Source organism: Carlito syrichta, unplaced genomic scaffold (genome assembly GCF_000164805.1).
Source record: "Carlito syrichta isolate Samal-C Ts95f unplaced genomic scaffold, Tarsius_syrichta-2.0.1 Scaffold131799, whole genome shotgun sequence".
In the NCBI taxonomy this organism is placed as follows: Eukaryota; Metazoa; Chordata; class Mammalia; order Primates; family Tarsiidae; genus Carlito; species Carlito syrichta.
In genome coordinates, this window is record NW_007075895.1 from 153,269 (window position 1) to 166,645 (window position 13,377).

At 53.5% G+C, this 13,377-nt stretch overlaps 1 protein-coding gene across 2 annotated transcripts in view; it reads right to left on the bottom strand.

Annotated features, from left to right (window-relative positions):
- ANXA6 (annexin A6) overlaps positions 1-13,377 on the bottom strand; it is a 52,087-nt gene that overhangs the window by 15,909 nt on the left and 22,801 nt on the right. For both annotated transcript variants that reach the window (XM_008049314.2, XM_008049313.2), the window contains exons 12-19: positions 12,575-12,633; positions 10,779-10,857; positions 9,050-9,131; positions 7,791-7,885; positions 7,031-7,144; positions 4,482-4,572; positions 2,826-2,905; positions 1,618-1,671 (exon numbers count right to left, since the gene is read on the bottom strand). In XM_008049314.2, coding sequence (XP_008047505.1) covers positions 1,618-1,671; positions 2,826-2,905; positions 4,482-4,572; positions 7,031-7,144; positions 7,791-7,885; positions 9,050-9,131; positions 10,779-10,857; positions 12,575-12,633 — 654 coding nt within the window. The remainder of the gene's footprint in view (positions 1-1,617; positions 1,672-2,825; positions 2,906-4,481; positions 4,573-7,030; positions 7,145-7,790; positions 7,886-9,049; positions 9,132-10,778; positions 10,858-12,574; positions 12,634-13,377) is intronic.

Consider the following 13,377-nt stretch of genomic DNA (forward strand, 5'->3'; position numbering starts at 1 on the left):
TCAGTCTGGGCGACAGAGTGAGACTCCAACTCAAAAAAAAAAAAAAGAAACACCTGTTGAATGAATGCGCGAGATGTGGCCTCAGCAGGGCATCCTAGTGTCTGGCTGGGTTTCCAGCCTGACCCCCATCAGTGTACTTTTCACATAGCTGGAATATCAGGCATTTATGAGACCATGCGCCTTCTGACAGCTGTGTTCTAAAACAACGCTACTTGATTTAGAAGCTGCAGGGAAACTTAACTGCACAGGCTCTGGAGGGTATTATTGCAAATGGATTAAAGTACAGACTTTCCAGTCAGGCAAGTCTGAGTTTAAATCAAACCACTGCTACTAAGAAATTGTATCCTTGGATTGGTTTGTTATTTTTCTTCAGTCCAAAGGGGAGCATAAGAAAGTATAGAGGCTGGGCATGGTGGCTCAAGCCTGCAACCCCAGCACTTTGGGAGGCTGAGGTGAGGGGATTGCCTGAGTTCATGGGTTCAAGAACAGCCTGGGCAACTTGGTGAGACCTCATCTCTACAATAAATCAAAAAATTAGCTGGGCATGGTAATATGCGCCTGTAGTTTTGGCTACTTGGAAAGCTGAGGCAGAAGGATCGCCTGAGCCCAGTGGGTTGATGCTGGGGTGGCTGTGAGCATGCCACTGTACTACAGCCTGGGCAATGGAGTGCGACTCCAATTCAAAAAAAAAAAAAAGTATAGAATAATGTTCTGTACTGTTGCCATTTTGTAACTGTCAGACAATAGCTGAGAATGTGTCTAGCTCACACACACCTCTGTTGGCAGAGCCAGGAACTGAAAATTTGGTTTTCTGACCCCCAATCCATCCGTGCTTTTTCAATTTACCAACTCTAAAACAGGGAAGCTGGATTTGCAGTCTGTGGTGTCTGTGTCCAAGCCCTGGACAGAGAGTGTTTGCAGGGGCAAGCAGAAGACACAGAACACTGTCCCTGGCTCCTGGCTCCGGCAGTAGGTGCTGGGATCAAGGCAGAGGTTAGCAGGGACTGCCCAGCCAGAGGAGCCCTCAGGGAAAACGAATTGTGTTGTCCAGCCTCCACGAGAAGCCAAGTCCAGACCTCACACCATTAGCCGAGGAGCAGGGCAGAAGCAGAGTAGCCCAGAGACCCCAGAGAACCCTCTTCCCCTTATTCACTCAACAACTATTGATTGAGTTCTGACCCTGTGCTACTTTGGATGTATGAGTGAATAAAACGAAGATTCCATCCCTCAAGGACCGTCCTTTCCAGACTTCTCCCAGGACAGTCCCTCTGACCTCGGGCCCATTTTACAGATAATAGACTGAGACCTTTAGCATTCGGGCCCCCTTCTCAGCAAGGAGGGGAGGGGTTTGACCTGGGTGATCCCTAAGTCCCTTCCAGTTCTGAGGGCCCTACTATTTACCTAGGAAATGCCAGTGAGGCCAGCGCCACCTTGCTAAATCTCACTCTGAAACCTCCAAGGGACCCATCCAAGGGCGGAGGGGCCCAGAGTGTAAGTGTTAGCCAAGCAAATTGGCCACTCCCATACCCCACCCCCGCCAGGAGCCTTTCCCATGAGCAGACAGTCAGGGCCCAGGAGGGACAGACAGCAGCTGGAGTGGGTGGGCCAAGTTCTCACCTGCGCATCTTCCCGGGCCTGGTCCCGGTTTTCTCCGCCCTCCTCACGGTTCCCCTGCAACAGGAATAGGGAGAAAGCTCAGCCTCAAACACTGTCCACCCCTGTCCCTGAGCCACCCCCCTCCTACTCAGCCACTTCACCCGTGAACACTTCTCTTCTCCTGCCAGAGGGTGACTGCTGTGGTCGTTAATGGAGGCATTTCTTTTTTTTTTTTGAGCTGGAGTCTTACTCTGTCACCCAGGCTGGAGTGCACACTGACACGCTCACGGCCACTGCAGTCTCAACTTGCTGGGCTCAGGCGATCCTTCCGTGTCAGCTTTCCAAGTAGCTGAAACTACAGGCATGAGCTACCATGTCTGCCTTGTTTTTTGATTCATTGTAGAGACAAGGTTTCATCAAGTTGCCCAGGCTGGCCTCAAACCTCTGAGCTCAGGCAATTCTCTCGCCTCAGCCTCCCCAAGTGCTGGGGTTATAGGCTTGAAACACTGCGCCCGGCCTGGTGGAGGCATTTCTAAGGCATTTAGCCCAATGCTGACACATGGCGAGCTCTTGCTAACTGTAAGAAATCCTGACACGGGGCTATGGGAATTCAAGAGATGGGGGCCAGGCACAGCGGCTCAGGCCTGTAATCCTAGTGCTTTGGGAGGCCGAGGTAGGAGGAGTGCTTGAGCCCAGGAGTTTGAGACTACCCTGGGCAACAAAGTGAGACCCCATCTCTCCAGAAAATAAAAATTATCCTGGCACGGTGGCACACCTCTGTAGTCCCAGCTACTTGGGAGGCTGAGGTGGGAGGATCCTTTGAGCCCAGGAGTTGGAGGCTGCCATGAGCTGTGATCATGCCACTGCACTCCAGCCTGGGCAACTAAGTGAGACTCCAACTCAAAAAAAAAGAATGGTGGTGATGGCAGCTACCAGGTAACAACCCAGCCCAGGAGAGGAGTCACCCATGTGGCATTGTCCTGTGAGCTGGAGGCCCAAAAAGTCAGGCTGAGGGCCACGATGGAGGGCTGCCCAGAAAAGGCAGCATCAAGCCAGCTTTGACAAGTGAACAGCAGGTGGGCAGTGGGTGGCTAACGAGGTCAGTGAGGAGACACCCTCTCTTCGTCAGGAGTGGGCTTCTGACTTGCCTGGCCCTTCCACTCAGGACCGTTTCCCTCCTCCCAGGTCAGAAGAGGCGCAAGCAGTCCTGTGCCCATGACTTCACTCACCGTGGCCAGAGAAATGAGGATCCTTCTGAAATGGCCAGATGTGTCTGAGCTCAGGGCATCCTCCAGGGACTTGTGATAGTCTGAGACAGAGAAGGGGGTGTGGACAGCTGCCAGTTAGGAAGTATTTGGTGGTGGGGTGGGGGTGGGGGATGGGAATGGAGTTCCAGAAGCTTTGACTTGAGCCAGGGCAGTGTTGGCTGGGGAAGCGGGGCTGAAGGGGTTGTAGTTGGTTCTTGGAGGCACTCAACCATCCTCCTGCTGGTTCTGTAAGACAGCCGGCACTCCATCATTCCCCTCTTCCCTATCCCTTACACTGTCCTGGTTGAGGTCCCATCAACCCATCTCACCCCCACCATTCAACAGCCTCTTAAGTTACCTCCCTGTCTTCACTCTCTCGTCTACCCTCCCTCCTGCATGGAGTTCCTAGACCCCAAAGCACAGCTCTGACCACAGCACTCCCCTACTAAAAATTCTACCATTTCAAAGTTGCTCACTAGAGAAAACGTTTAAACATCTTTGCCCAGGACTCAAGGTTCTTCAGAACGAAAATGAGGCCACTTGTCAAAAAATTAAGAATTTTGGCCGGGTGCAGAGGCTCACACCTGTAATCCCAGCACTTGGGGAGGCCAAGGCTTGAGTCCAGGAGATTAAGACCAGCCTGAACAACATTGCAAGACCTCATCTCTATTTAAAAGAAAATTTTTGTTTGGTGGGCTCGGTGGCTCAGTCTGTAATCCCAGCACTTTGGGAGGTCGAGGCGAGTGGATTGCCTAAACCTGCAGGTTCGAGACCAGCCCGGGCAACTTGGCGAGACCTCGTCTCTACAATAAGTCAAAAAAATTAGCTGGGTGCAGAAGCTCATGCCTATAGTTTGGGCTACTTGGAAGGCTGAAGCAGAAGAATCGCTGGAGACCAGGTCAACGCTGGGGTGGCCGTGAGCGTGCCACTGCACTCCAACCTGGATGACGGAGTGAGAATCCAACTCAAAAAAAATATTAAGACTTTCAAGGCAAGCTGGGCTCGGTGGCTCAGCCTATAATCCCGCACCTTTGGGAGGCTGAGGTGCGTGGATTGCCTGAGCCCGCGGGTTCGAGACCCACCTGGGCAGGCGAGACCTCATCTCTACAATAAATCAAAAAAAATTAGCCAGGCGTGGTAGCATGCGCCTGAAGTTCCAGCTACTTGGAAGGCTGAGGCGGAAGGATCGCCAGAGCCCAGCAGGTCGAGGCTGCAGTGGCCGGGAGCGGCCACTGCACTCCAGTCTGGGTGACAGTGAGATTCCAACTCAAAAAAAAAAAAGACTTTCAAGGCAGTCAGTCACAGTATTGGTGCAAGCATCCTATGGGGCCCTTCTGGGGGTGGGGCCCTACAGAACTACACAGGCTACATGCGTCTCAAGTATCCCTCTCTCTTTCCAACAGGCTGGGATATTCTCTCTTCCCACTTCCAGCCAACCTCTCTTCTACCTGCAGACATTTCTCCTTCCAGGATGCCTCTGTCTTTCTCCAGACACAGGGCTGGGCATACCCAAGAGGCTTATTGAAGCCTCCTGGACTGAAAGAAAGGAGACCAGCCAGAGCTGTGAGCTCAGGTTGGAAGCTGGAGCCCAGTCCTTCTCCTCCCAGCAGCACTGGGCCTGGGATCCCCCACACTCACCCTCCTTGTAGGCTTCGTTGATGGCCCGGATTTCGGCATTGTTCCGAGTAGCCAGGATTTCAATGAGAGTCTTTTCATCTGTGCCGGCTCCCTAGGATGTCAAAACAGACAGTCATCTCAGCCACGGATCTGAACCTGTACAGAGGTCCAAGGGACCTAGGCCAGCGAGACACCTGTTTCTAGAAATCACCCAGGAGGCTAAAAATCAGGCCAAGCCTTCCTGGACTTTCCCCCTCACCTCCAGAACAGCCCTCCACACCTACAGGGCCAAGTATGCCAACCTCTCATGATCCTCAGAGCCTCCCACAAGGATTGCTTTGGGCCAAAAAAGGGAAAAGATAGATAGGTATATGAGTATAAAAAAACACATACATATCTGAATGTAAATTTTCTTTGTGAGCCAGGGTCTTACTCTTGTCTTATCGCCCAGACTAGAGTGCAGTGGCACAATCATGGCTCACTGCAGCCTCAACCTCCTGGGTTCAGGTGATCCCTCCACCTCAATCTCTTAAATAGCTGAGACTGCAGGCCCACACCACCATGCCTGGCTATTTTATTTATTTATTTTAACTTCTTAAACTATATTTGTAGAGACGAGGTCTTTCTACGTTGCCCAGACTGGTCTCGAATTCCTGGGCTCAAGCGGTCCTCCCTCCTTGGCCTCCCAAAGTACTGGGATTACAGGAGTGAGCTACTGGGGCCAGATGAATGTAAATATTTACGTGCAAGTATATAAAAAGAACAGAAGGGTATGCATATGCCACTGTGTTCACTGGGTCTCTGGGTGAGGACCACAGATGAGTGCTACTTTCTTCCTTTTTTGATGTCTATATTTTCTCAAGCTCTCACAGTGAATGTGTATTATTTTGTCATAAGAAAACAAAATTTTGTGCTTCAAGATAAAAACACGCCACAATTATTTTTATTTGGTTTTGAGGAGTACCCTGTGGATGAGATATCAGGTCCTCTGGGCTGTGACAGGCTAGGGACCTCCATGCAGGGCAGCAGGGAGGCTGTGAGGGAGGGGAGACAGACAGATTAGACCCTGGATTCACTGACTGATCACTCTTTTGAATATATGATAAGACACCTGTCAAATGCCAGCTGCTAGGCACGGTGCAGGGCTATGACTACAAGACAAGGCAAGACACATTCTCTATGCTCAGCTAGTCCTGGGTTCCTGAGATCTGGGGAGACTGATCCTGACTGAGATCCCCAGTAGTCTCTGTCGGAAGCAGTCATGTGGTGAGGAACCTGGGAGTCCTGAGTCCCCAGGGCCTAGCCCCATCCTGTTTGAACTCACAGGTCCTGAGCCTCCCTCGCAGACTGTGAGCAGGGAAAGGGCTGGGTCAGGTTAGTTCACGGGTCCCTTCTATCTCCATAAAGCAGGGACAGAAAAGTTATGTCATTGGACCATTTGCTTTTTCACTTAGGGAATTTTTAAAAGCAATCATCTCAGTTGACTTTGCCAGGGAGATACTTTTTAAAGCAGTCCAGTTCTCTTTGCTGGTCTCTTAATCCTCAAGGGGCCAAAGGTCTTGATGGGTTCACATGGTTGTCAAGATAGACAGGCTCTAGAGCCAGGCAGACTTGGTCTGGACCCCAACTTTGCTGCTTCATAGCTCTGTGATCTTGACCAAGGAACTTAACCCTCAAGCCTCAGTTTCCTCACCTGTAACATGGGGACACAATAAGAACCTTGCCTTATGCTTTGATGAGACAACCAACTGAACCAATGTACTTAGTGCAGAATAGCCACCATGGTCTCCCCATAAATAGGAAGTACTAGTGTGACTGGTGCTCTGGGAACAAAGTCACTCCCGTGGTAACCGGGCCAGGACATAATGCTCTTTCTTGCTCATTTGCAAGGTCGGATCTTCAGAGTTAATAGTGCCCTCCATACCTGTGACCTTGCTGTGCCTGTCCCAGCTTGAAGGGCAGAGATGACAGTTTCTGTTTCACAGATGAAGACACAGAGGCTTAAGTTAAGTAAAGGCCCCCATCACACAGCAAGTATGTAAAAGGGCTGGACTAGAATACAGACGTCAACAGCTGTGGTTTTCCGTCCAGATCTACCCGCTTCCTCTAGCTACTCCATGAGACCCTTAGAACCCTCTGGCTACCAGGCATGTGTCTCAAGTTGATTCAACCAGAGGAGATGAGATGCCGAGATTCTTGCTGGCATCCAAGAAGAAGGTCGCTGATAGGATGCACGTGGTTACCCTGCCACATTGGGAAGAAAGGCTGCCTGCCTGTGAAGTCACCGCAGAGGACAACAGAGCCTTGGTAGGGGAGAGTCACAGCAGTTAAGAGCCACGAATGCACAAACATCATGCTAGTCTCTGGGTTGAGCCACATCTAAACCAGGTCTTGTCCTGTAGCTTTCAGTCTTAGGAGCCCAAACCCCCTTCTGTGTTTACACCAGTTTGAAGTGGGTTTAGGAAAGTTTTACCAAGCAGTTACAACTGACCCACTTGGGCTTAAGAAGAGCTACTGGCCCCTCTAGCACCTGCACAGACTGGACCCCACCCCTCTGGTGCCATATGTACCTCCATTGCCTTCTTCAGCTGCTTGGCATCGTAATGGGCCGGTGGCATCATGAGCCCCAGAATCAGCCTCGCCAGGTCTCCAGAGATCTCAGACTTCAGGTCAGCCATCAAGTCCTGCCAAGGGCAGAGCCAAGGTCATGATGACATCAGCACTTGCCCAGCCATGATGCTGGACAGGGAGGCGAGTCAGGATGAGGAACAGGGGCTTCATGTGGGGGATCATGGGAGTCTGTCTTTGTCCTTTTGTTCAGATGAAGCCAAAGAGGGTGGGGAAGAACCCACAAGGAGGAAGACCCTCTCTCCTTGGAGGCAGGAGACAGGAAGGAGAGGGGAGCAGCCCTGAAGGACACCGTTTCCATCCTGGGGGAGTGTCATTGGCCTCAGTCAGATGCTGCCAAGATATGGCAATAATCCCTGAGGCTCAGTATTGGGGCCTGGATGCTGGCTGTCTGTGCAAAGGACCTACAAGATGCTTAAACCACTGCACAGAAACCACTCACAACCCCGACTGTGGCCCCATGCTGTCTGCTGACCCCACCGAGCCATCTCCATCTCACTCAAGCGCTCCCCATTGCAGGAATGGGGGCTATGGAGAGGTGTCTGCCCAAATCCAGCACTGGAGACAGCCCGAGGTCACGTGACCACAGGAGCCTCACTGCCAGGAAGACCCTGGTGCCTAACTGCGCAGCGCCAGTGGGGACAGGTCTCCCTCCACTGGGGAGGAGGAGTGTGGATGGGGCCCGGGTCCAGGAGTCCCTACCCGACCAAAGTGAGACTTGAAGGTCTGGCGGATCTGCTGCCTCTGGGCATTGCTGCGGTGTGTGATGATATCGATGATGGTATCCTCGTCCGTTCCTGAAGCACCAAAGCCACATGCCTCAGGAGAAGGCTGTGGTCCAGCCTCCCCCGTACACCCTGCCTCCCATCCCCGCCTGGTGTCGGATGGAAGCTCGGCAGGCACCTCGCCCCTGGCTCCTGCCACTGACGACCTCCTCCCACCCCCACTGCCTCCTCCCTGCCTTTCTGTCATGCTGGGAAAAACGAACATGGTGTGGGGGAGTAGAGCACTAGGTTGGAGTCAGGGCCTCTGAGCTCTAGCCGTGACAAAGGCTGTCCACCTTAAGCAAGTCCCTTTCCCTTTCTGAGACTCGGTTTCCACATATGCAACATGAAGAGGCTGCAGCAGTTCCGAAGGGATCCTTCCAACCCTGACCACTGAGGTCCTACTGTTAGCAACCCCATGTCCTTTCCCTTTGCATCCCTGAAATCTGGACCCCCAGGTTCTCAAACCACCGCGGGTAGCTCGGGAAGGCATTAGGGTGCCACCTCCTGCCATCAGATGATGCCATCCACTTCTGACCTGGCCCGGGCTCTGCCTTCAGAACACTTTATCACCCGTGCTCCCACTGCCCTGGGCATGCTCGGGAGATGCTCTCATTCCCATAAAAGGCTCAGGGGGCAAGAGACTTGTCCCAAAGACTCTGGGAGATGCCAATGAACGGAGGGAGGAGAATGGTCAGGGGAGCAGACCCCAGATGCCACAGGTCCAGTTAGACACAGGGTCAAGACCATGCTCTTCCCCCTGGTGCCAAGTGAGCCCGGAAGGCCTGACCAGCAGGGGGTGCTCCCACCCCAGAATCAGGGCTCTTGGATGACAGGGTCCACAGCTCTCATCTTATACACAGGAAAACTGAGACCCAGAGGAGGTAAAAGGCTTGCCCAAAGTCACACGGCGAGTCAGCCGCAAAGCCAGGGCACCAAACCAGGTTTTATAATCTAGTACTTTCTTTCCCTGGAGGATACTGCGCCCAGGGGCGGGGGGGCACCTTGGTTTCTGGGAAGGGCTCTTGCCAAGGTCCCACAAACCCTCTTGTCTCTCTTTCCTCTCTCACGGATTCAGCAGGGTGGAGATAAGATCAAGTCCTCCCCATCCTGTGGCCTCCAGTCTGGGGCCTCACCCCGTCTCCTGCTCAGCCCACTGCCCCAGAGACCAGCCCTGCCCCTTCCGGCCCCCCTCACCAAGTCCCTTCATGGCTTTGCGCAGCGCTTTGGCATCTGCATCAGGATTGAAGTCCTCAGCTGGGCGAACGGTTCCCTTCAGCTGTGGGGACAGAGAGAGACTCAGCAGGTGCCCAAGGGTCCTAGGAACAGACCAAGAGGGTGCATGCGAGGGTGGAAGCTTCCCAGAGCCCAAACCAAGCAGCTGGTGGGGAGGCAGCACGGCAGACACACCTTGTGCTAGAGCGGAGAGAGACAGAGTGAGAGAAAGGAAGAGACAGGGAGAGGGACTCAGGCCTGGGAGTCCTCCGGCCAAGGGGAAGTGGCCAGCACTCAGCTGTCCTAGCTCCTTGCTCATTCCACTGGGGCCTTCTTAGTATTCCAGAATCCCACCTCCTCTTAAAAAGCCACCCCCGCCCAGACAAGACCACAGAAATGTTTTTGAAATACCAGAACAGTTACCCAAATTTCAGTCACTCCTGAATGACTTTCACAATGTTTTCAGCTTTGTGTCCCCGCCATGCGGTTTCTTAATAGCCTTACTTAGTTCGCCTTTCATGTTTGACTTAAATGCATCCATTTTGAAGTGCATTTAAATATTCCTAAAGGTCAAGGAATTGCATCCTTTTTGTCCTTTGATGTATCCCAAGTGCCCACTACAAGGCCTGACACATGGCAGGCACGTAAAACATATTTAAGTGAATTAATGGATGAGAATAATCATATATCACTAACATGGACTAGGACGTTGGTATCATGTGTCATAAACACACAATAGACCACAGAAATAATTATAACAAAGGTGAAAATCATGTGAAATATCATCAAGATGCCATTGCTTGCCCAAAGCTCTGAACTTAAAGCATTTGGCTCTCTTTTTGCGAAAAAGGCAACCCAGTGAGTGCTGTGAGACGTGGCCCCCAACAGAGACCATCTCTTGGCCGTCCTCAGAAAGGCAGATGAAACTGAAAAGGAGCGGCTCTCCCCCTCACTCTTGGGGCTCAGTGACCCTAGGTCCCACGAAGGCCCTGCCCACCGAACAAAGTTCATTTCTCACGTCACTTAAGACCACCGGCAGTGCCAGCTCTTGTCTTATAATCTGAGGAATGCTGTTCTAGAGCATCAGAGCTCAGGAGCCTGCAGAGGTCCCCAGGATTGCTGTGTCTAACCCCTCATTTCAAAGACGGAGACACAGAAGCCCCAAGAGAGGGGTCCTGCCAAATATCACACAGCAAGCAAGTGACAGAGAGACTCAGAGTTCCAAACTTTTTTGTGTGGACCAGTGTGAACGTCTCTGGAATGCTTTGCCCCAATGCTTCTGCAAAACCTTTCAACCCCTCCACTGTGGATCCCAGGCTGAGGAGGCTCAGGAGGACATCCCTGAATCCAGTGCACCCGGAGTGCCCGCCTGTCCTTAGTGTTCATGCCCCGGAAGCCACCTGTTGGGTCCAGGGTGGGACAGGCCCCTCCGTGGGACTCACCAGGTCCCCCTTCAGCAGCCCCGTTATTAGTTAGTGGGCAAGACATTTCCTGGCGTGTTAGAAGCCAAGGCAGGAGCCAGGTGCCCCACCAGAGCGCCTGCCCGACTGCACTTCCAGGGAGAGGAAGTGGCAGGGGTGAGAGCCCACGGGCGGGCCGCCAGGGGGCAGCTGGGTGCCAACCAGAGCAGCAGGAAGGTGCGAGCAGAAGAGAAGCTTGTGGTCAGGAAGGCAGGAGGGCAGGAGGCCGAGGGCAGGAGGGCGGGTCTGACCTCGACTCGGGCCACTGCACTAAGTTCCCACATCTGATAGGCCACCTGCGCTGCCTCCGGGAAGAACTGGCCAGCAGCACTGGAACGGAGGGGTGGGGAGAGGGCGGCACGTCACTGTGGGCAGCAATCCGCACACACACAACACACACAAGACGCTCACACACAGCACACGTACACAGCAAATACACCAAAATACACACAATACACACGCACACAGAACACACATACCACACACAAAAAACACCTAACACACATACAAAAACACCCACACAACACACATGCACACAGAACACACCAACACACATGCACACCAACACGCACACAACACACCAACACACCCAATACATACCAACACACACATACAAAACACCCCAACACACACACCACACACACACCCCAACACACATACACAAAACACCTCAACACACCCCAACACACACACACACACACACACACACACACAAACACTCACACCCTGAGCTTTACTTTTTCTCCAGCCTACACCTCATCCACTCACCCTGTCTCCCTTCCACTCCTGGAACCTTCCCTCTCCACCCCTGCACTGCTGGGCCTTCTCAGTAGCCTTCCCGGCCCCAGGGCCCGGGAAGACCAGGATTTCTCCAATCCTTCGACTCCCTCCTCTTCCTCAGAATCAGAGTGACTCCTGTCCAAGTCTCACCTCAGCCACTGAGCAGGTGACAGCCCTGCCCACCCTGCCTCTCCTCCTCAGGGGGCCTGGACATGGCAGGAGCCAGTGCTCGTCCCCCGTGGCCTCACCAGGGGTTAGCGAGAGTCCTCGTGTTCCTTCCCTCACTGGATCCTGACCACCCTACGGAATGGGAATCGGAGCACGCTAGTTCCCTTCCTAGAACACAAATCTGGTCAAGTCGTGGCCTAGCTTAATACTCCCGGAAGAGGCCCCAGCCCTGCCCACCTCTCAGCCTCATTTCTCTCCCCAGTACTCCGGGACAGCGTGACCTCGGTCACATAAATGAGCCAGGCTGTCCCTCACCTCTAGGCCTCTCCACGGGCGATTGACTCCCCACCAAAACACGGGCACCAGGTCTCTCTGCACCTAGCCTCCCCTCCTCCTTGGGTCTCACGACCTCCAAAAAGCTTCCCCCAGCCTGGGCCATGTACCTGCACGTGTTGTTTCACAGACTTCTCTCGTTGACTCTCCCTCTGGCAAAGCGGTCTCCATGCCGCTCTAGGCTGTGGGCTCCATCCAGGGCCCCTCACAGGGCCTGCACCAGGGGGCACTTACTTCAAATGAGCTGCATCAATGAGCAGCCAGGGTAGGGGTTTGTCTTCCTCCCATTTAACAGATGATGAAACTGAGAAACAGCCATGAAGTAGCGGGGCCTGGACCCTCACCTTCTGACTCTTGGTCACAAAACCCAGACTAACTGTCCAGGTTCGCTCCAGACACACAGACATTTCCACTTACAGGAGACCACACTCATGTCCAGACACACAGACACTCAGACACAGCGACAGGGTCAGATATGGGAGGCCATGCTCATGTCTAGATACACAGACACTCAAACATGCAGCCATCTTCACGTATAGGAGGCCACGTTCAAGTCCAGACACACAGACATGACCGTGCACAGGAGGCCACGCCCCTGCACAGACACTCAGGCCCAGAGACACACTCGCACAACAGGAACTGGCCCGGGCCACCCTTCACCCACGGTGAGCTCCTGGCTCCTCCAGTTCATCCATCGAGATCTGAGCCAGGAGTCCAAGCCTCCAGCCCAAGGCCCTGCTCCAGCTGGAGCCAAGCACCCACTCACTCGTCATCTCCCCCGCACAGCTTCAGCAGAGCCTGCTTGTACTCGCCGGAGGTGTCGTTCTGGAGAAAGGAAGGAGAGAAGGAAGGTGGTTCTCACCCGCCTGGGCTCCTCTAGAAAAGGAGGGAAGGTTCTGACAGCCCAGAGCAGGAGGCGCTGAGCAAACACTGCTCACGGCAGCCCCGACCCTCCGACAGCGCTGGATGGGTCAGCAGTCAGCAGCCGGCTCTCGGGACAGACGGCATGCCCTGACATGTAGCATGTGCCAGAGCCTGCCATGTAAATCCTTCCAACAGTGGACAACGTCCAGTTCCCAGCATGAGTGTGGAGCTGAGGAGACGCTCCGTCTCCCCCGAGTCATCGAGTCGAGGTGGCCCACACGCCCCAGTCACCAGCCAGAGCCCAGCCAGCCCACCCAAGTGAAATACTTCACACAAACAGGCTTCCGCGGACCAAAACCCTGGGGGATGCCAAAGTCAGACAGACATCTGACAGATGCACACACGAATACAGGAGGGACACTCCACATTCCCCAAAGTTCCTCACGACTTCAGCATGTCAAGGGTTGTGAGATGCTCGGAGGCAAAGAAGCTGACTGATCCTTGCCTTCTCTAGTTTTTCGACATTCAATTTCCCATAGGACATGTGGTGCATAAGATCTATAAAAATTCCTCTTAGAAACACACTTCAGCCGGGCTCGGTGGCTCAGCCTGTAATCCCGTGCCTTTGGGAGGCTGAGGTGAGTGGATTGCCTGAGCCCGCGGTTCGAGACCCGCCTGGGCAACTTGGTGAGACCTCATCTCTAT